Source organism: Peromyscus eremicus, chromosome 2 (assembly GCF_949786415.1).
Source record: "Peromyscus eremicus chromosome 2, PerEre_H2_v1, whole genome shotgun sequence".
Taxonomy (NCBI): Eukaryota; Metazoa; Chordata; class Mammalia; order Rodentia; family Cricetidae; genus Peromyscus; species Peromyscus eremicus.
Genome location: NC_081417.1, coordinates 145,837,027 through 145,858,831, shown reverse-complemented (window position 1 = coordinate 145,858,831; position 21,805 = coordinate 145,837,027). Strand labels below are relative to the sequence as shown.

The 21,805-nt window shown below is 47.3% G+C and overlaps 2 protein-coding genes across 3 annotated transcripts in view; one reads left to right on the top strand and one right to left on the bottom strand.

Annotated features, from left to right (window-relative positions):
- The first annotated feature begins 491 nt into the window (after window positions 1-491).
- Tmem50a (transmembrane protein 50A) lies at window positions 492-15,502 on the top strand. Its single transcript, XM_059256183.1, has 7 exons — window positions 492-629; window positions 2,411-2,515; window positions 5,541-5,653; window positions 8,834-8,901; window positions 10,259-10,351; window positions 12,946-13,006; window positions 15,042-15,502. The coding sequence occupies exons 2-7, from the start codon at window positions 2,423-2,425 to the stop codon at window positions 15,085-15,087; spliced, it is 474 nt and encodes a 157-aa protein (XP_059112166.1). The 5' UTR covers window positions 492-629; window positions 2,411-2,422; the 3' UTR covers window positions 15,088-15,502.
- A 2,579-nt stretch (window positions 15,503-18,081) lies between these two features.
- The window catches only part of LOC131905218 (blood group Rh(D) polypeptide-like), a 36,015-nt gene continuing 32,291 nt past the window's right edge, over window positions 18,082-21,805 (bottom strand). For both annotated transcript variants that reach the window (XM_059256181.1, XM_059256182.1), the window contains 2 exons: window positions 20,000-20,073; window positions 18,082-18,108 (listed from right to left, as the gene is read on the bottom strand). In XM_059256181.1, coding sequence (XP_059112164.1) covers window positions 18,082-18,108; window positions 20,000-20,073 — 101 coding nt within the window. The remainder of the gene's footprint in view (window positions 18,109-19,999; window positions 20,074-21,805) is intronic.

Genomic DNA, 21,805 nt, shown 5'->3' with positions numbered 1-21,805 from the left:
ATTCAATGCATCAAAGGAGAAAACGGGCCTGGAGAGTCCCCGCTGTCTAGTACTGCCGGGCAGTGAGCTCCTCCCCAGTTCTGTGCCACGGGGACCTGACTCTACCCGCCACCCACATAGACCTGTGATCAGAGCAGGGCCAATCCCATTAAAGTCACCAGGGCTGGAAAAATGGCTCAGCAGGTAAAAGTACTTGTTGCTAAGTCGGATAACCTGAGTTTGATTCCCCGGACCCACTCCTGCAGGTTGTCCTGTCTGACCTCCACACAAGAACAACAAAAATAAATAAAAGTGTAATAAAAAATTAAAACAAATAGTAAAGGTAAACTGTCGCCTCCCTTCCTCGGTTCCAGAAGACAGACTTAATTAACTCCAGTACTTCCCACGGTGACCAGAGGGACTGGAAAAGGGCGTCCGGACATGCGCAAACTTGTCGTGGTGGGCGTGGTCCACAGACCCCGCCCCAGGAACCGCCTCCCGCTCCCGACCCGCATGCGCACTGGCTCGAGGGCGGGGTCTGTATATTGACATCCGGGAGTCTGGTTGCCTGTGGCTGTTTTGTTTTCTTGGCGAACTGGAGTAAAGTGAGGCCACCGAACGCGCGGCGACTCCGGGCTCCAGATTTGGACGTGAGTGCGGACGGGAGGGCGGAGCAGCGGGCCGGGCCGGGCTCGAACTCGCGGTGGTGCGGGCCGCGCTCCAGCTCTTGGACGCCGTCACCGCGGCTGAGCTCGAGCGACGTACCGCGCCGCTTCCTGTGGCCGGGTCTCGCCCCAGAACTGCGAGCTGGGCATGCAAACCCCACGGCCGAGCAGCGCGGCCGGCCCACGCGTGGCCGCGCCCTGTTCCTCCAGTCTGCAGGGCGGGTCAGCCTTTGAGGTGTCTAGTAATTGTGCAGCGAAACATGGACTCGGGTGGAGCCGTTGGGGTGAACTGACAATTAAACCATAGTGGGTTGCTTTTCTTTTCAAGCATTAGATAAAAACGAGTGTATTTTGAGATCCGAACTCACCCCAAAGATGTGTCAGTTTTTAGCTTGTTAAAGGGAGCTAAAATTGAAATCGCACTCCTTAGGAGTTATGTGGGAATTGGGGTGTTCATTCACTGTGAGCGAGCTATGTATAATTCAGGGTTTCCCATTATTCTGTGAAATAAAGATCACGTGATGTTTCTCGGGCCGGGTCTGCACAGTTGAGCTTGAAGGAGGTTTTTATGTAATTTGTTAGTTTCAGCTGGCTGTGGTAGTTTGACAGCACAGTCTTTTAGTCCGAATTACCTCCAGGTCTGCACTTTCTGTGTGGGATGCTGAAACATCACTAGGAGCAGAGTTAGAGATATTAAAATGAGCGCCCTTTACATAGTGATGACATTCGAAGACAGGCTTGAAGAAATATTGTAAAAGAAATGAGGTAGAAATAAAACCCGTAGTTCATAGTTTCCTTTCTTAATCTGGGCATGAAAAAACACATTCATGATAAAATGCAAATTCCTAGGAGAAGTATTTTTTTATCTAAGTACATGTTTTTAACTTAGAACCAAAGTTTATCAGGTCCTCATTCAGCAAAACCGAATAGTAACCTTAGTTTGGAACTAAAGCTATAGAAAACAGCCCTGGAGGACCAAGTGTGCGTATTTATTTAAAGGACTGCATAAATTAAAATAATAATGGAATTGGAATATTAGAGTGTAACAACTTTGAGGAGCTCAGTACATTTTTGTTAAGGTTTGGGTAATCACCTTCTTTCATATTATGTAAATACAAAAAAAAACATCCTATTTTGTTTTCTTGGTTTTTGGTTTTGATAGTTTTTTTGTTTTTTAGACAAACTGACCTGAAACCCACTGGCTGGCCCCTGCCTGAGTGCAATCCTCCTGCCTCAACCTGCCAAATGCTAGGATCACAGGCACAAGCCACCACACCATTCACAACTGAAAACCATGTTTTAAATTAAATTATGTATATGCTGAGTGAATCAAAATTTTGTTTTCCAGAGTGAGAATTTGGCAGTTTTATCAAAAGCTAAATAAATCCTGGCTTGGTCCTAACATATGGGAGGTTGAGGCCAGAAGATTACCTAGTGTTTGAGAGCAGCCTGGGAAAGACCCTGCCTCAGACACACACACACACACACACACACACACACACACACACACACACACACACACACACGCAGGAACAGTCTGGGGACTTATTTGTAAAGTGCTTCTCCAAAATGTATGAAGCCCTAGGTTCAAACCTCACTCTCTCCAAAAGCTACATCAGATATTCTGAAGAAATACGTAGAGCCAGAATAAAAGTAGTTTGTAACGTGTATTAGATTAGAAATGAGCTGTTATTTTGCAGGAACACCGCCAGGTTTGAAGCAAGTAAACGGAAGTACTTTATTTTGCTATGTTGGTTTTGTTTTAGTAATCTGAAAGGATGTCTGGATTTCTAGAAGGGGCAAGGTGTTCGGAATGCATGGACTGGGGGGAGAAGCGGAACACCATTGCCTCCATCGCCGCTGGCATTCTCGTAAGTATCCTTGAGGCTTTGGCCCTCCTTACGTTGATATGTGTCTATAGACCTTTTGGATTGTGTGTGTTGGCTTTAAAATGTATGCTTAAAAAAATTGATCACCAAATTTACTTAGTGATGTTTTATTTGTGAGTTTTGTTAGTAGTAGTGTTAGTAGTTTTGTTAATAGTTGGCAGAATGAAACATACTTTATGCATTTATTTATTGTATGGGTTATGCCTCCTCTCAGTGAGCACAGTAAGTTTAAGACAGGGTTGAAGAGGGCCAAGTGTGGCCAAGTGTGGCGCACACCTTTAACCCCAGCACTCAGGAGGCAGAGGCAGGTGGATCTCTATGAGTTCGGGGCCAGCCTGGTCTACAGAGTGAGAAACCCAGTGCACAGAGAAACCCTGTCTCGAAAACCAAAAAAAAAGGAAAGGAGGAAAAGAAAGGATTAGAGAAACAATCAGGTCTGGACTAGTCAAGACAGATAATCCCATTTCTCAGGTTATCCAGAGTTCACATTCCCCTTAATCTTGTAGGGAAAAGTAGTAGGAAACCCAAGAGCTTTTTCCCCCCTTGGGCAGGGTCTCATGTAGCTCATGTTGGCTTCAAACTTTCTAGTATAGCCAAGGATGACCTTAAGCTCCTCCTTTTCCTGTTTCCCAAGTACTGGTGTGCCCCACCTTGACCTTTAAAATATAATGCTCAGAGGTGATTTACAAAATAAAATTGTTATTTACAAGGCAAATTCCTCATGCAGTCTGATACCATGGTTTAAGATCTTACCCACTTCCTGTTCTAAAGAGAAATACTTTTACTATACACTGAACCCAGAACCTCACAGAGTAGGCAAGTTCTCGGTCACTGAGCTATAGCCCCAGCCTGGAAGGAAAAAATTTTAAGTAAATGAATGACTAGAAACCCAACTTTAAATATTTTCTCTTTACTTAGTCTCTGATTTTTTTATTTTGTCATATATATTTTTTTTTCTATGTGGGTTCTGGGAATTGAACCCGGGTCCTCTGGAAGAACAGTCAGTGCTCTTAACTGCTGAGCCATCTATCCAGCCCCCATTTTTTTTCTTCTAGATATTTTTTAAAGATTTATTTAATGTATATGGGGGCTCTATCTGCATGTATGCCTGCACACCCGAAGAGGGCATCAGATCCCACTATAGATGGCTGTGAGCCACCACGTGGTTGCTGGGAATTGAACTCAGGACCGCTGGAAGATTTGTCATATATTTTTTTTTTTAAATCATCGTATGTTTTCCAAAGTCATGACAACATTGAATACCATTTTAGAAACTCTCGTATTTTGAAAGGCATTAAATTTTAGTCTATGAATAAACTACCTTGAATGCAGGGTTGGAGAGATGGCTCCAGGGTTAAGGACCCTCTTGCAGAGGACCCAAATTTGGTTCCCAACACCCACATGGTAGCTTACAACCCTCTGTAATCCAGCTTCCCAGGTTCCGATGCCCTTTCCTGAGCTCCATGAATACCAGGCACATTCTTTGCGCCTTTCCTGGAACTCACTTTGGAGACCAGGCTGGCCTCGAACTCACAAAGATCCACCTGGCTCTGCCTCCCAAGTGCTGGGATTAAAGGCGTGCGCCACCACCGCCCGGCTCCAGGCACATTCTTTTTTTTTTTTTGGTTTTTCGAGACAGGGTTTCTCTGTGTAGCTTTGCACCTTTCCTGGAACTCACTTGGTAGCCCAGGCTGGCCTCGAACTCACAGAGATCCGCCTGGCTCTGCCTCCCGAGTGCTGGGATTAAAGGCGTGCGCCACCACCGCCCGGCTCCAAGCACATTCTTGATGCACAGATAGACATATATGCAGGCAAAACATTCAGACATATAACATAAATATTCAAAAAATTTTTAAATCTTGAACACACTAAATGGGGGGTGGGGGAGAGAATATAGGCCACTACTTGTACTAGCCAATAAAAGCATCATCAGTAAACATAAGGATCTGTCTTTAATCTGCTAAAGGCAATTTGATAGCTTAAAATAACTTTAAATCAGCAGAGGATGATGATACCCAAGGTTCCTCTGGGTTGGCAGTGAGAGCGGGAAAGGAGGCTCTTTTCAAACCCTTCTAAGCTGTTGGTCGGGATTTGGTTAATAGTACGTGTGGTACTGGGAATAGAGGCCAAGGGAGTTGTGCACACCAGACAGCATTCAACTAGCAAGCTACATCTCAGCATACTTAATGTCATCCTGTAGAGTCCCAGTCAATGTGTTTTTTGTTTGTTTGGGTTTTTTTTTTTTTGTGGGGGGGGGTTGAAACAGATTTTTTGTTTTATAGTATTTTATTATTTTTATTTTATATATTTTCCTTTAATAATAACCAGAAAAAAATTTAGTTAGGCAATATATAATCCCATGTTCAAATGTAATTTAAACATCATATCAGAAGCCACCAAATGACCACATTGTAGTCATCAAAGGAATAAGAAAATTGCAGACCTGTTGTTTCGTGACACCAAGATGTAGCTGAGATTCATCCAGTGATAACTGTTCTCTCTGCAGACCTCCGTTTTTTGGCAGGGAGAGGTGTCTTGCTGTGTAGCGCAGGCTGACTTCACTCTCAGTCCTCCTGCCTCAGCCTCCCTGGAGTGGCTGTGTGCCACCATACCCCACATTATCTGCCTGGAGCCCCATCATAGAACTGCAGCAGGACGTTCCTCTGCCAGTTGGGATCCATTGTGCTGAAGCCCTCTGAACACTGCCGTTTATAGGCATGAACAGTCGCACCCGACTTCACATTCCTCCTCCTCCGTGAGACGTTGTAAGTTACAGGTCACAAAATCAGCTACAGATTTGTCAAGTCTACTAGTGGAAGCGGGTTTAGGGTGCCTGGTATTTAATCAGCTGGCGAGCCACCTACCGATCACAAGCCTGAAGCTGCTGGAATGGTTGAGGAAATATGGAAATTCATCTGAAGGGGTTTCTTGGTTCAAATACCCCGTAGCAACCCATGTAATGTGGCTGTCGGGTCTCGCTGATGTCGCTTATTTTGTCTGTCTTTAGTTTTTCACAGGCTGGTGGATCATCATCGATGCAGCTGTTATGTATCCCACCATGGAGGTGTTCAACCACTCATACCATGCTTGTGGCGTCATAGCAACCATAGCCTTCCTCATGTAAGTGTGGCGTCACTCTGCCCACCGAGGGTATCGCAGACTAAAATGATCCTAGACACAGTTTAAAATTCTGGTAGGTAAGGACTGCTGGGCACAGTGGCACACTCTTGTAACCTGCAATCCCAGAACTCAGGAAACAGAGACAGGAGGATTGCTGCAAGTTTCAGGCCAGCCAAGGCACTGATGTCAGCAAACAAGACACAGGGTCTAGAGAGATGGCTCAGTGTTCAGAACATGTCTTTCTCTGACAGAAGAACTGGGTTTGATTCCCAACACCTCATGGCAGCTCACAGCCCCCTCCAACTCCAGTCCGGGCAATCCAGTGCCCTTTTATGGCCTCTGCTGGTACCAGGCACTCATATATACATGCAGATAAAACACGTGCATAAAATAAACCTAAAAGAAAGAAACACAACAAAAACCCCAGCACTTGTGTAGGTTGAGACAGGAGGATTGCTGTGAGTTCCAAGGCCAGCAAGCGCTGTCCTGAGGAGAAGTGGCAGTTCCTTCTCTCCACTGCCGTAGTGTCTCCCTGCTTTCCTCAGATGTGCTGACTTCTGTCGTAGCAGAGGACAGTTTAAAATTTCCCGGTCACCTCGGAAACTGTGTTTTCCTTACGGGTTTTTCACCTCCCACAGGTATGGGTTTCATGGCCGGCCTCTATTCTCAGTGTGAGAGAAATGGTTGAGACCAAAACAGGAACAGTCCATAGCTGAGTGAGGGGGACAGTCAGTAAGCGAGATTCCATGATAGAGTTAAATGACTCAGGTGCAGATGAGAAAAACAGAACTGATGAGGGGTCGGGACTGGAGGGGGGTCAGGGGCTGGAGGGGGGTCAGGGGCTGGAGGGGGGTCAGGGGCTGGAGGGAGGTCAGGGGCTGGAGGGGGGTCAGGGGCTGGGGAGGGGTCAGGGGCTGGGGAGCGGTCGGGCTGGAGGGGGGTCAGGGGCTGGAGGGGATTGGGGCTGCAGAGGGGTCAGGGGCTGGAGGGGGGTCGGGCTGCAGAGGGGTCAGGGGGCTACTAGAGTTGAGGTTTGAGAAGTCTACATATATAGGCCAGGCTGGCCTTGAACATTATGATCCTCCTGCCTCAGTGCTGGGTATATTTTTATTATATGTACACCTGTGTCAGTCTCCGAGATTAAGTCAAAACACTTTCATCTCTCCAGATGTTGCTCTCTCCAGATGTGCCTCTTGTTCCTTCTTTGTCTGTAGCTCACAGACAGGCTGTGTGCCAGGGGGAGGTGAAAATATACCCACCCCAGGTATAGGGACCTTGCAGAATTTATTTTGTACTATATTTATTTATTTATTTATTTATTTTTGGTTTTTCAAGACAGGGTCTCTCTGGCTCTGGCTATCCTAGAACTCGCTTTGTAGATCAGGCTGGCATCAAACTCCCTGAGATCCATCTGCCTCTGCCTCCCAAGTGCTGAGATCAAAGGCTTGTGCCACCACCACCTGGCTATAGTATATTTTATAATCATTGAGGGAAATATCCCGCGCATGGTGGTAGACACCTATAAATCTTAGCACTGAGAATCATCCCTTCCAGCCTTTCCCTAGTCCAGCTGCCAGATTCCCCACATTTTACCACCTCTCCCACTTATATGTGTATCCTAGCAAATTGAGAGGCTTGTGAGCCACTGAGGGAGGCACAGTGGGACCACCGTGCACAGAGAGCAGGCAGACTTCAGACAGAGGCTGGCAGATCTCTGAGTTCTAGGCCAGCCTAGTCTACAGAGCTAGTTCTAGAACATCCAGGGCTACACAGAGCCTGTCTCAAAAAAACAAAAGCAAACAAAACCAAATAGAAGATACACCAGTGAGGGGAGCCAAAGATGGCAGGCATCCTCAGGTACACAGGCAGGCCCGAGGCAGTGGGGGACATGGGTCCCCATAGGAGGGCGGTCCAGACAAGGTGAAGATCTATGCAGTGAGAACCGAAATGTGGAAGTCTCAGCAGGGTGGGAAGGCTGTTCGTGTTGGAGGAAGAGCACCCAGAGAACAGGTACATTGCAGAGTACAGTTGGTTCCCTGAGCTTGATGTGTCTGAGCAGGGGCCCCTCCAGTCCAGGATGGTCTTGAACTCATGGCAGTTCTCCTACCTCTGTCCATGTTCTGAGACAACCTTTTGAGATTTGTTTGTTTGTTTTTTAAGACAGGGTTTCTCTGTATAACAGCCCTGGCTGTCCTGGAACTCACTCTGTAGACCAGGCTGGCCTCGAACTCAGAGATCTGCCAGCCTCTCCCTTCTCAGTGCTAGGATTAAAGGCTGAAGATTTGTTTATTTATTTGTTTATTTTTTTTAAGATTTATTTATTTTTATTATGTATACAGTGTTCTGTCTGCAGGCCAGAAGAGGGTGCCAGATCTCATTACAGATGGTTGTGAGCCACCATGTGATTGCTGGGAATTGAACTCAGAACCTCTAGGAGAACAGCCAGTGCTCTTAACCTCTGAGCCATCTCTCCAGCCCGATTTATTTATTTATTATGTATAATGTTCTGCCTGCATGTATGCCTGCACACCAGAAGAGGGCACCAGAACTCATTATAGATGGTTGTGAGCCACCATGTGGTTGCTGAGAATTGAACTCAGGACCTGTGGAAGAGCAGCCAGTGCTCTTAACCTCTGAGCCATCCCTCCAGCCCCTGCTCAATTGTTTTTAAGGTTAATTTTTTTTAATTATGTATATGGGTACGTGCATGTGAGTACAGTTGCCTTTGGAGGCCAGAGGCTTTAGATCCCCAAAGAGCTCCAGTTATAGATGGTTGATGAGGCAGGATCTGAACTCGGGTCCTCTGCTTGTGCAGTAAATGCTCTTCACTGCTAAGCCGTCACTCAGTTTTTCACAAGCATTGGAATCACCCGGAAAATTTGTTAGAACTAGGTTTTGTGGCTCCACATTGTCCATACTGTGTCAATAAGTTTTGGGTGAGGCCAGAAGCTTTCAAACAACGCCATTTCTCCCAGTCTAGACCACAAATGTGGCTCCAGGACATGTCTCACTTGAAGGGACTTCCTTACGTGACTTGAGTCATATGGACCCATGACTCAAGACTCAGGAGGCCTCACCTTGAATATGGGCAAGCCTAGCTTATTGCATTAGTAATTTGATGTTAGAGACGGCTTCTCCCGAGGGAAAGCTCCTGACGTCTTGGTTCTCTCCCTCCCACAGGATTAACGCAGTATCGAACGGACAAGTGCGAGGTGACAGCTATAGTGAAGGCTGTCTGGGCCAGACAGGTAGGCAGACACCTCATCTTCTACCAACCTTCCTTCCTTGAAGCAAGACCAGTACCCCGAAGATTGCTTGTCAGGCTGCTTGGGTTCTGGTCTAGGATGGGGTGGTGCTGGATTCCAAGGCATCGGTCACAGCAGGCTGTGAGTGCAAAAACCACCAGGCTTGAGTATATGACCTCAGCAATAACAGGTAGCCGTAAGTGTCTCCAGGCTGCAGCAGAGAGCAAGAGCTGGCAGTGTTTGCAAAGCAGAATCTGCAGCACGTTAAACTACCTGTGTTTGGTTGAATTAGCATTTTTTGTTTCTCTGTTTATCTAGACAGAGTCTCACTATGCAGCCATGACTGGCCTGAAACTCAATATGTAGATCAGGCTGAGCTTGAACTCAGAGGTTCACCTGCCTCTGCTTCGCAGGGGCTAGGATTATAGGTGTTCATCACTATACCTGGCTTGCATTAGCATCTTGAAATAGTTTATAATCTTAGACCATTTTTTTTTTAATGTGTGCAGATGCTTTGCCTACATGCATGTCTGTGTGCGTGTAACCAAGGATGGCCTTGAAGTTCTGATCCTCCTGCCTCAACCCTGCAAGTGTGTGATCACAGGTGTGTGTCACCTTGCCTGGTCCATTGGTTTTTTACATTTCTTTATTTTTGTTGTTGTTGTTTCAAGACAGGGTTTCTCTGTGTAACCCTGGCTGTCCTGGAACTCACTCTGTAGACCAGGCTGGCCTTGAACTCACAGAGATCCACCTGCCTCTGCCTCTCAAGTGCTGGGATTAAAGGTGTGTGCCACCACCACTAGGCATATATATATATATATATATATATATATATATATATATATATATATTTGTTTATTTCCATTGCGTGTATGTATGTCACATCATATCTATGAGTGTGTGTATGCTATATGTGGATTTTGGTTGGGTTTTGGTTTTTGTTTTTGAGACAGGGTCTCTGTAGCATTTGCTGGACACATCACTGTGTAGTACAGGCTGGCATTTCTTCTACCTCAACCACCATATCTGGTGGGGAGGGAATGAGTGTGGCTGCATACATGCCATATGTATGGAGGTCAGAGGACAGCTTATTGGAGTCAGTTCTCTCTTGTTACCATTTGGAAACCGGGGAGCAAATTGAGGCATCAGGCTTGGCAGCAAGTGCCTTTACCTGAGGGTCCCCCTGTCAGCCCCTTGGTTGTTTTTGAGGCAGGGTCTTAGGTAACACAGGCTAGCCTTGAACTTCAGACCCTCCTTCCTGTAATTGTTGGGATCACACACATTCAGCTTGGACTTTGATTGTCTTTACAAAGTCGACAGCCATCTGCTGAGCAGCTGTGGTACCATGATGTCTTTGCAGGTGCTCGAATCTGGCTCTTCATTGGTTTCATGTTGGCCTTCGGATCCCTGATTGCATCCATGTGGATTCTTTTTGGAGGTTATGTTGCTAAGGGTAAGAAAATGCTGGTTACATTTTAATCCCATGCTGGGATTTTACATCCAAACTGTCTACTTTAGATTAAACTTTTTTTGGGGAAAAAAGGAAAAAAAAAAAATATATATATATATATAATATATATATATATATTATATATATATATATACACACACACACACTTTTTTTTTTTTTTTTTTTTTTTTTTTTTTTTTTTTTTTGGTGTTTTCAAGACAGGGTTTCTCTGTGTGGTTTTGGTGCCTATCCTGGATCTCGCTCTGTAGACCAGGCTGGCCTCAAACTCACAGAGATCCGCCTGGCTCTTCCTCCCGAGTGCTGGGATTAAAGGCGTGCGCCACCACCGCCCGGCTTGAACAATATTTTATGTGTAGATGCGTCAACTATTGCGTTGTCTTTTACCTGGAGACATCTCTCCTCCCATCAGTAGTTAGCTTTGTAAGTTTTTCTTTCAATTTGGTGTTCGGAAGGAATGGGATAAACTCCACGTCCTGCTCTCAACTCTAGATTACAGTCTTCAGCCCTGTGACCCAAGAGGAACAGCTTAAAGAGAGGGTCTGTCGTTCAGGCCGGAGCTTACAGTTGAGGGTCATCCAGCTCCAGGGCTCTGGTGTTGATGCAGCAGGAAGGGATGGCTCTGTGCACCAGAGATGCTTACCGCCAGGAAACAGGACCAACAACAATGAGCCAGGACCAAGATAGGCCTTCACAGCATGTCCCCATGACCCACCTCCTCCAGGGAGGGCCTGCCTCCTCGTCCCTCCACTCCCTGTGTCTCAGAGTCTGAATCCATGGTTGAATTCGCTCATTGATTAGGTCAGAGCACTCATGACCCATCATGGGGGTGGCGTGGCTATGCTCCAGTCAAGTTGTCACGCCATCCCTGCAGAGCGCTAACTTCCCATTGAGGTGCAGAGGAGCCTTTGGAGACAAGCACTCTCCCACTGAGCTCATCGGCAGCCCTCAGTTGTTTGGTTTTGTTTGTTTTGTTTTGGTGAAACCGACTCTTGGTGTGTAGCCCTGGCCTCAGATTCCCATCAGTCCTCTGGCCTCACTCAGACTCCCAAATTCTGGGATTATAGCTATTCACCACCACACCTAAGATAAGTTCCTGCCTAGGGTGGCCTGGAAATAGCGATTCTCCTTCTCCACCTCCCCAGTGCTGAGGTTACATGTGTTTGCCATGTTACCACATTTGACCTTTATTTAGTTATGCCTCCTTGGTAATGCAATGTTATCTCCTTTTACATAGGAAAAATAGTTAACAGTTGCATGTGCTGTTGAGGCCAGAGCTGGAAAAGGCCCTGGGTCCCTTGGCTGAAATTCCACTTGAGGGACACTAGAAAAATAGGAAAAATACTTAGTAATCCAGATAAAATAGACCGTTGCTATAATAGTAAAAACATAGTGCCTGGCCACGCTTGGACCAGCCTAGTCTGATTTGGTTGGTTTGTTTTGTTACTATTGTTGTTATGAGACATGATCTCATTATATAGCCCTGGCTGTCTTAGAACTCACTATGTAGACCAGGCTGGCCTCACAGAGATCTACCTGCCTCTGCCTCCCGAGTGTTGGGACTAAAGATGTGAGCCACTATACCTGGAGGTGGTAACTTTGTTAATGTGGAGTAGTAGAGGCCTAGACAAAACTTGAGGCTATTTTGGGATGAGAAAGCTGACAGTTGTCAGTGCCTCCGGGCCCATCCTGGAGCACTCCATCAGTGAGTGCTCTGACAGCCTGGGGCAGAGATGGTGAGATCCCACTTGGTACTCTGGACCCTGCAGGGCACTGCTGTGTCTTTGTCCTCTCAGTAAGGTTAGTGTGCCCTTCCAGATGTGCAGGCCAGTCACTGCTGCCCCCATCCGAGGCCTGTGAAAGAAGGTGCCTTTCTCTCGCCCTGAGCATCCAGTCTGGGGTGCAGTGCATCCTGACCCTACGCACCTCACAGCCACCTCTCAGCATCTCCATGGCTGTCACCCGCTTCAGCCTACCACAGTCTCTTCCTGCTTTCTGAAAGGACTTGCTGGCAGGTTTCCTGCCTCTCCCTTTGCCTGCAGTGGGATCTTGTTAGGACAGGTTGGCTCACGTCACATTCCCCTGTCATGGTTGCCTGGCCCCCGGGACTGTCCTCTTTCCTCCCCGTTCTCACTTCTCGTATCCGGCAGCCATTCCTCTCCCGTGCTGCCTCTCCTGCCTCAGAGTTTTGCCTCCTGCCCTTGCTCTGGGGTCTGTTCTTCCTGGGGTCTTCCTGGCCTCAGGGTCTAATGTCTCCATGTACCCCACTCCCTCTCCTGGGTTGTTCTGTGTCCTCCCCGGTTGTTCCAGGGGCAGGTGGTGCGGCTCCCTGAGGGCCGGACAGTTATCAGTTCTGTTCCGCAGGGTCCTCAGCATGTTTCACAGTGTCCTTCGTGGGTCGTGTGCCTCAGGAAGTAGTCTTACCTGAGCAGGGGGCTGTCATTTACCAAACCAGCTGCCTGCCGTGCGTTATGCCATTTAATTTACCCAGCACCGCTGCCAGCCATCAGTTATGGTAGGTAGGCAAGAAAGTGATGTTTGCTGGTCTACACCTCTAACTATAGCAATTGTTCTTACAGAAAAGTCCATAGTGTATCCTGGAATTGCTGTTTTTTTCCAGAATGCCTTCATCTTTTTTGGGTAAGTTCTGATTTTCATTCTTTGTCCCGTGTGTGTGTGTGTGTGTGTGTGTGTGTGTGTGTGTGTGTGTGTGTGTGTGTGTGAATGCGCGCGCATTCTTTAAAGGAAGGAATTCCTCTCTGTAACCCAGGCTGGACTTCAACTTCCTAAGTAGCTGGAACTACAAGTGTGTACCACTGGGCCTGGCAGGACTTTCCCCGCCTCACTAGGCACTCTAGGCATTAGCTCTACCATGGAGCTCCACCCCTCAGCCTTTACCCCTTGGCTTCTTGGCATTCGCATTCTGAGGTACTGTGTCTTCACCCAAAAGCACCTTGTTCTTGTTCATGATCCCACCAGCTCTTGTTCCTGCCACTGTGTCCTAGGTAGGGTTGCTGGTGCTGTGATCAGACACCAGAACCCATTAACCCATTAATAAGGCCTTGTTTGGCTTACACTTCCACGTCACTGTCCATCATCAAAGTCAGGACAGGAACCTGGAGGCAGGAGCTGATGCAGAGGCCATGGAAGGGAGCTGCTTACTGGCTTGCTTCCTAGGGCTTGTTCAACGGGCTTTCTTATAGGACCCAGGACCACCAGCCCAGGGATGGCACTACTCACCACGGGCTGGTCTTCTCCCAACAATCACTAATTAAGAAAAAGCCGCCGGGCGGTGGTGGCGCATGCCTTTAATCCCAGCACTTGGGAGGCAGAGCCAGGCGGATCTCTGTGAGTTCGAGGCCAGCCTGGGCTACCATGTGAGTTCCAGGAAAGGTGCAAAGCTACACAGAGAAACCCTGTCTCGAGGGAAAAAAAAAAAAAAAAAAAAAAAAAGCCCTACAGGCTTGCTTACAACCTAGTCTTCTGGAGGCATTTTCCGAATTGAGGCTTCTTCCTCTCTGCTGACTTTAGCTTGTGTCCAGTGACAGAAGACCAGCCAGCACACCCCATCTCATCTGAGCTCCTGGTTATCAATCAAAGCCCATTTCAATACGACCATCCTTTTGGAGCCTTTTTTTTTTTTTTTTAACTTAGTTACTTCTTGGCTGGGCGGTAGTGGCGCACGCCTTTAATCCCAGCACTTGGGAGGCAGAGGCAGGCAGATCTCTGTGAGTTCGAGGCCAGCCTGGTCTACAGAGTGAGATCCAGGACAGGCACCAAAACTACACAGAGAAACCCTGTCTTGAAAAAAAAAAAAAACCAACCAAACAAACAAACAAAACAATTTTAGTGACTTCTTCATTACTGTGTACACGTGTGGAGGTAAGTGTGCATATGCAAACGTGCTACCACACACATGAAGTCACAGGACAACCTGGAACAGTCGCTTCACTCTTGGCTCCTTTACGTAGGTTCCAGGGAACTGGGTTGTCAGGCTTTGTCAGCAAACACTACCCACCGAGCCATCCTGCTTCTGTCTGAATCGTTTTTCAGACAAATTCAGAGACCGACAGACAGCAAGGCAGTGATTTGTGCTTATAATCTTAGCATCAGAAGGCAGAAGCAGGAGGATTGTCGTAAGTTCGAGGACAGTCTTGTTTATATTGTAGGTTCCTTGTCAGCCAAGGCTACACAGTAAGACCCCCATCTCATAAAAACAAAAAAATTGAACTCCTTCAAGGAGAGTGAGTTCTATTTCAGGCCTCCTTGGTGTTTGGTGTGAAGTGTGTGACACGTATTGGCAGATGTGAGTGGGTTGAGGACAAAGACTGTACGCCTCATTTGTCTGGATGGGCCTAGCACACCAACACAGCCCATAAAGGTGTACCTGTGTTCCATCCCTGGCTCACCCCCACAAAGTCCTGTAGGGTCAAGTAGGTAATGGTCACTCCTGAACAGTGGCTGGCTTCTCAGAGCCTCAGCAGTAAGATCTTAGGTCTGGGGACAGGTCAGGAGCAGCAGTCTGGCATTAGGAAGAATCCGTGTCTCTAGGACAATCAGTGTGTGGATCTCAGATGCTTCTCTTCAGCTCCGTGTTTCTCTGTCACATGCTTCCTACCCTTCTAGAAGTTTCCCAGCCCAGACAGTCATGTTGTGCTTCTTGCTCTGTCCACAGAGGGCTGGTTTTTAAGTTCGGCCGCACGGAGGACTTATGGCAGTGAAGACACCCACCTCTGCAGCACAGCCGCCCTGCATGGGATTTTTTTTTTTTTTCACCGCTCACCCAATCTTTTGTAATGCTGTTTTCTAAACTTATTTCTGAGTCTAAATTTCAGCTTAAAATTGTATAATGCTGGAATCATGAACTCCTATGTGAACTGCAACAGTCTAGTGTGGCGTGCCCCTGATCAGCTTGGCAGTGGGAGTGGAAAGTGTTGACATGAGTAACTTTGTCAGCTTCTATCATGGTCTACAGAGTCGATTAGGGAGAAGTGGTGGAGTCTTGGGGGTGAGGGTTTGCTCTGGGATCCAGTGTTTCCTAAGCACGGCCTCTTCTGTGTCCTTTGTTGAATAATGTATAAACATTTTCCTGTTTGTTATTAAAAACTATCCAGTGGTCAGAGTTCTTTCTCATTATACTGTGTATATGGTTTGTGTGGTTCTGCCAGGAAATTGTGCAGCTTCCTTTTCATGTAAATGACCTAACCTGTGAAAATGGTCCTGACTCTTGACCCAGAGACCCTTCAAAGTGTGTTAAGTCAAGAGCTTCAAATCTGTGTTTACACATTAAGAACACCTGTACTGCCCAGACTGTTAAGTATGTGACAGATGGCACTTTAAAGAAGTGATGTGTGGGGTTGGAGAGATGGCCGAGCGGTTAAAGAGCACTGGCTGCTCTTCCAGAGGTCCTGAGTTCAATTCCCAGCAACCACATGGTGGCTTACAACCATCCGTAATGAGATCTGGTGCCCTCTTCTGGCCTGCAGGCAAACACGCAACCAGAACACTGTATACATAATAAACAAACAAATAAATAAGTAAATATTAAAAAAAAAAGTGGGGGCTGGAGAAATGGCTCAGAGGTTAAGAGCACTGGCTGTTCTTCCAAAGGTCCTGAGTTCAGTTCCCGGCAACCACATGGTGGCTCACAACCATCTGTAATGAGATCTGGTGCCCTCTTCTGGTGGGCAGGGGTGCATGCAGATAAAACACTGTATACATAATAAATAAATCTTTAAAAAAAAAAAAGTGATGTGTGCCATACTGGGAGAATTGGTAGGCGTGCCCAGGAGTGTGGAGCTAGACACAATGGCCCAGACTTTTTGCTGTACATACTTAAAAACAGTCCTGCATAACTGGAGTTTTGATGTAGATTTTTCAGTCATTGGAGATTCCCAGGAGAACTGAGCACCTAAGATGCACTGGACTTACCTGATTAGCCTGCACGCCAGCTCCCCAGCCAATGGAGATGCTCCTTTCTGAGAAGGACGAAACTTCTGGAGCCAGCAGAGGAAGCTGCACAGAGACATCCTGAAGAAACAAAAGCTCGCCATGGCCCAGGAAGAAATTCCGCATCAAAGAAAGAGAAACTGGCAACCATTCCATCGGAAGTGGTGCTTCAGGGTCCCCGAGAGAGCGGGTGCGCTAGAGAAGCCAGGCTACCATGTAGCACTAATCTTTTTTTTTTTTTTTTAATATTTTATTTATTTACTTGTGTGTACATTTGTCTGTGTGAGGGTGTCAGATCCCCTGCAAGTGGATTACAGACAGCTGTGTGTGAGCCACCATGTGGGTGCTGGGAATTGAACCCAGGTCCTCTGGAAGAGCAGCCGGTGCTCTTAACCACTGAGCCATCTCTCCAGCCCCAGTAGCACAAATCTTAAAAGGTCTTATTAATAAAAACAAACCCGGAGCCAGGTATTGGGGTGAACACTGAATGATCAGAGAGACAGAACAGGCTACAGCCAGCCTCGCCTCATCAATTCCTCAGCTAGTCTTGTTTCCTCAAACTGGAAACCTCTGTGTCCTCATCCAAATGGATCTCAGCTGAACTGCTACTAAAAGCCTAAAAGCTAAACAAACTTAGTTCCTGGTCCTCACGCCTTATATACCTTTTTGCTCCCTGCCATCACTTCCTGAGATTAAAGGTGTGTGTCACTATGCCTGGCTGTTTCCAGTGTGGCCTCGAACTCACAGAGATCCGCCTTTCTCTCGCTCCCAAGTGCTGGGACTAAAGGCATGTGCCACCAATGCCTGTCTGACAATTTGTTTTGATAGTGACTTGAATTCTGTGTTTCATTTTACCTCTCAACAGATAAATTCAGCACACCCCAGGGTTGGTTAGCGCTGTACAGACCAGCTGTTAGGGACCCTGATAGTCTGTCCCCCACTGGAACTCTTGGCCTCCTCTGCCCCACCCCCCACCTCACACACACACATACACCTCACACAATATGGTACAAAGTCTTCAGAGTAGAGCTTGAAGTCTTGGTCTTCATCAGGCTGCTGCAGTTGCCCAGTGGGAGCCATGATCACTGTCATAGATGGCTTGGATGTGTGGAGTCTTCCACACCCACTGGCCGGGAGTTTGAATAACATTGGCTTGTCAGGACACAAAGGACAGCTTTGCTGTTGTCCTCTATGACGTCACAAATCCAGATGATGGATCTGTGAGTCGACCTCTTACGAACTTGAGAGCGGGGGTTGGGGATTTAGCTCAGTGGTAGAGAGCTTGCCTAGCAAGCACAAGGCCCTGGGTTCAGTCCTCAGCTCCGGAGGAAAAAAAAAAAACAAAACTTGAGAGCGCGCACCCTCACCCCACGACCGGCCACACCCTCTCCCCACAGTACAATCCGGAGGATGCTGAGGACCTTGTCAAACTGCTGGCTCCACAGCCTGTGTGCAGTGACCCGATGTGAGGGCTCTTCATTTCCCTATTGCCCATCACTTCCTGTGCTGCTGTAGCCGGGAGTTAACCACCTGGGTAGTGGTTTTAGTAGGTGAGAAAAGAAGGAAACAGTCATGGACAGATGGGACCGGAACTTTAATGAGGTGTCTGCAGCCAGCAGTATCGATAGCATCTGTCATGAAACCAAGCACACCATTTAAACTTAAATCGCCACTTGAAGACTTTCTCGTAACACGTGTTACAAACACAAATGGAACGCACGGAGAGGGACATCTCCACGCTCAGCCTCATTCTCAGACGTTTTTACTTAAAATCCAACAGCCAAGTGAGGGAACTGTGAAGACAAAGCACAGGTTTGATTTTATTTCATTGGTTTTTGGTTTTTTGAGACAGTTTCTGTGTTAGCTCTGGCTGCCCTGGAACTCACTATGTAGAGTAGGCTGGGATTAAAGGCATGTGCCCCACACCTAGCTGTCACTTTGAAAAATCTTAGGGGAAATCTTAGATCTGTATTTCTCTTCCTCTGTTTTTCATTTGTTTGGTTTTTGGTGTGTGTGTGTGTGTTTAAATTATTTTTAATTTTTAATTCTTTAAAAAAAATTTAATTTAGCCAGGCAGTGGTGGCACACACCTTTTATCCCAGCACTTGGGAGGCAGAGGCAGGAGGATCTCTGTGAGTACAAACCTTTTTTGTTGTTGTTGTTTTCTTCTTTTTTTTTTTAAAAGATTTTATTATTTATCATGTATACAGTGAGTGTTCAGCCTGCAGGCCAGAAGAGGGCACCATATCTCATTGTAGATGGTTGTGAGCCACCATGTGGTTGCTGGGAATTGAACTCAGGACCTCTGGAAGAACAGCTAGTGCTCTTAACCTCTGAGCCATCTCTCCAGCCCCGTTGTTGTTTTTCAAGACAGGGTTTCTCTGTGTAACTGCCCTGGCTGTCCTGGAACTCCGATTAAAGGCGTGCACCACCACCGACTGGCTCAAAAACGTTTTTTTAACTTATGTATTTGGAGGATTCGCTTGCATAGATTCCTGTGTACCATGTGCACACCTGGTCCCACAGAGGCCGTAAGAGGTCATCCAGTCCTTCAAACTGGAGTTACAAAGTTACAGTTGTGAGTTGCTGTGTATTCTGGGAATCAAACCCTCTCCTCTAGAAGAACACCAGTGCTCTTAACCACTGAGCCATCTCTCCAGGCCCTGTTTGTTTTTACTTATGTATACTTGTGTGTGCATGCTTGTCTGTCTGTGCCCTACATGTGAGGTGTGTGGAGAGGTCAGAATTGGCACCAAAACCCCTGGAACTGAAGTTACAGGGTGTGGGTCCCAGGAACCAGTAACCAATGGTAACCCAGAAGCCAGATCCTCTGTAAGAGCAGCAAACACTCTTAACCACTTCCCAACCCCTTTTTGTATTTTGAGTCTGGCTATGTAGTGGGATCTATCCCTGAACCTGTCATCCTTCCTACCGCTGGGATTACAGGCATGGCCCCCACACCCAGCTTCATGCAGTTCGTTCTTTCTTTCTTCCTCTCTCTCTTTCTTTCTATTTATTTATTTATTTATTTAGTTAGTTAGTTAGTTAGTTAGTTTTTCGAGACAGGGTTTCTCTGTGTAGCTTTGCGCCTTTTCCTGAAACTCATTTGGTAGCCCAGGCTGGCCTCGAACTCACAGAGATCCGCCTGGCTCTGCCTCCCGAGTGCTGGGATTAAAGGCGTGCGCCACCACCGCCCGGCTCTTCATGTAGTTCTTTACATAGATCTTGTTTTTTGGTTTTGTTGTTGTTGTTGTTTTTAATACCACCAGTGGCAGGGACTTACTACTACCATAGCTCATTCCATTTTGGATTTTTCCATATGATGCTTATGTGACTTACAGAACCACAGGCAGCTCCTGGTCTGTTTTCCTACATTACAGCCTGGCTCTGCTCAGTGACAGGAAGTAAGTGAGATGGCCACATGGTGGCATCGGGCTCTGGAGACAGTTCTCCAGCAGATACCCACCACACATCTGGAGCCAGACACACATTTGTATCCCTGTGTCCTTGACTGGCTCTGCCATTTCGGACAAGTGACTTCACCAACAGGCCTCCATTTCCTTATCATTAAGCTTGGGGCACCTGAAGAGGACTCCCATGAGTTGTCCCCTGATCTCCTTGCACACACCCACACACCCACTAAATAAAAGTAAATCTATCATGTTAATAACTTAAAAATCTTACCTCCCAGAAAGCCTGATCATCAAAGTACTTGGTTGCGTGGGGAGCCCTCCACACTTTGATATTTAGGAGCCAACCTTAAACAAAAGAATGAAATGTTAAAATATGCAGAGCTCATTTGTTACCTCAAGATCACTGAAATAAGCCGGGTGATGGTGATGCATGCCTTTAATCCCAGCACTCAGGAGGCAGAAGCAGGTGGATCTTGGTGAGTTCAAGGCTAGCCAGGGCTACACAGAGAAACCCTGCCTTGAAAAACAAAACAAAACAAAAAAATCACTAAATCTCCCCTCCCCGTAATCTTGAGACAGACAAATGGAAGCTCAGTGGGTCCTGGTAGCTTCATTCATTCTCTAGACGTCTCCTAAGGAACCATGAGGGCAAGATTTGTCTGCGGGACTGAGGTCACACCCAGCACTATCCAATGGACGTGGACCTGACACCCTTCCCCAAGACAGGCTACAAGGGCCCCGGCACAGCTGAGGGAGGGGGCACACGCCTGTAACCCCAGCACTCGGGAGGCAGAGGCCACCTTAGCTTCATAGTGAAACCCAGAAGAAAGGAAAGGAGGGAGGGAGGAAAGGAGGGAGGGAGGGAGAGAGGGAAGGAGGGATGACAGATCCATTTTAAACACAAGAGCTACCATGGAGAGGACACCCTTGCTGCCCACAGAGTTCAGAAGAGGGCTCTTGGATCCCTGGACCTGGAGTTAGGGATGGTTGTGAGCACCATGTGGGTGCTGGGAACTGAACCTGGGTCCTCTGCAGGAGTAGCCAGTGCTCTTGACTGCTGAGGCGCCTCTCCGACGCTCCAGGTGGTTTTGAATCACCACTTCTCTGGCGTGGTAAGTGACAAAGGAAAGCTAACTGGTCTCCACTCTCACAGCGTGAACTGCTTTCCCTCTGTGCTCTTTTGACTCCAGCAAAACAAAGAAAGCTCCCCAGAAGGCGGGCAGGGTGACACTTGTAATCCCATCGGTCAGGACGCGAGGCAAGAGGGTAGCGAGTTCAAGACCAGCCTGGGCTATTGAAAGAGGCAGTGTCTCAGAAAAAGAAAAGAAAAAAGGGAGGGCAGTGTGCTCACTAACGAGTGTCCACTCTGGGAGCCTGGAGAATTTGTTCTCTCCCCTGCAGTCCAGAGTAACTGGCTCAGAGCAGAGCCTGGATGTGCATCTGTTGAGTGAAGTAGTGTGAGGATGCCCTTGGGGAAGGAGAGGCAGGCTTGAGGGCATAAAATCCCCTTGGTCTTCCATGCAAAGCTGGGCGCCACCACTCTCCCTGGGTTCAAGGACGCCGCCACTTGCCCCACTTAGAACTCCAGGGAGGTCCCCGCCTCCTCAGGCCTCATTGGCAGCAGGTGACCTCTGGAGGCCTTTCTAGTTCTGAAATTATGTTTCTTGGATTTTGTGTTGGGTCTTTTGTTGTGGTCGGGGGTGGCGACAGGGTCTCAGTGTGTAGTAGCTTTGGCTGGCCTTGAACTCAGAGACCTGCCTGCTACCGCCTCCTGAGTGCTGAGACTATTATCGTGCCCCACTACTCTGAACTGATTATTTGATTTTTTAAAAGCAGCATTTGAGGGCCTGAAGGGATCATGGCTCAGTTTTGAGTACTTGTTCTTCCAGAGGACTCGGGTTCAACTCCCAGCACCTGCATGGTGGCTCACAGTTGTTTGTGGCTTCAGTTTCAGAGGATCCATCTGCCTCTTCCGACCTCCACAGGCAGCAGGCACGCAAGCGTTACATAAACAGACATGCAGGCAGAACACTCATACACATAAAAGGAAAAAATAAATCTCTTAAAAATCATCACG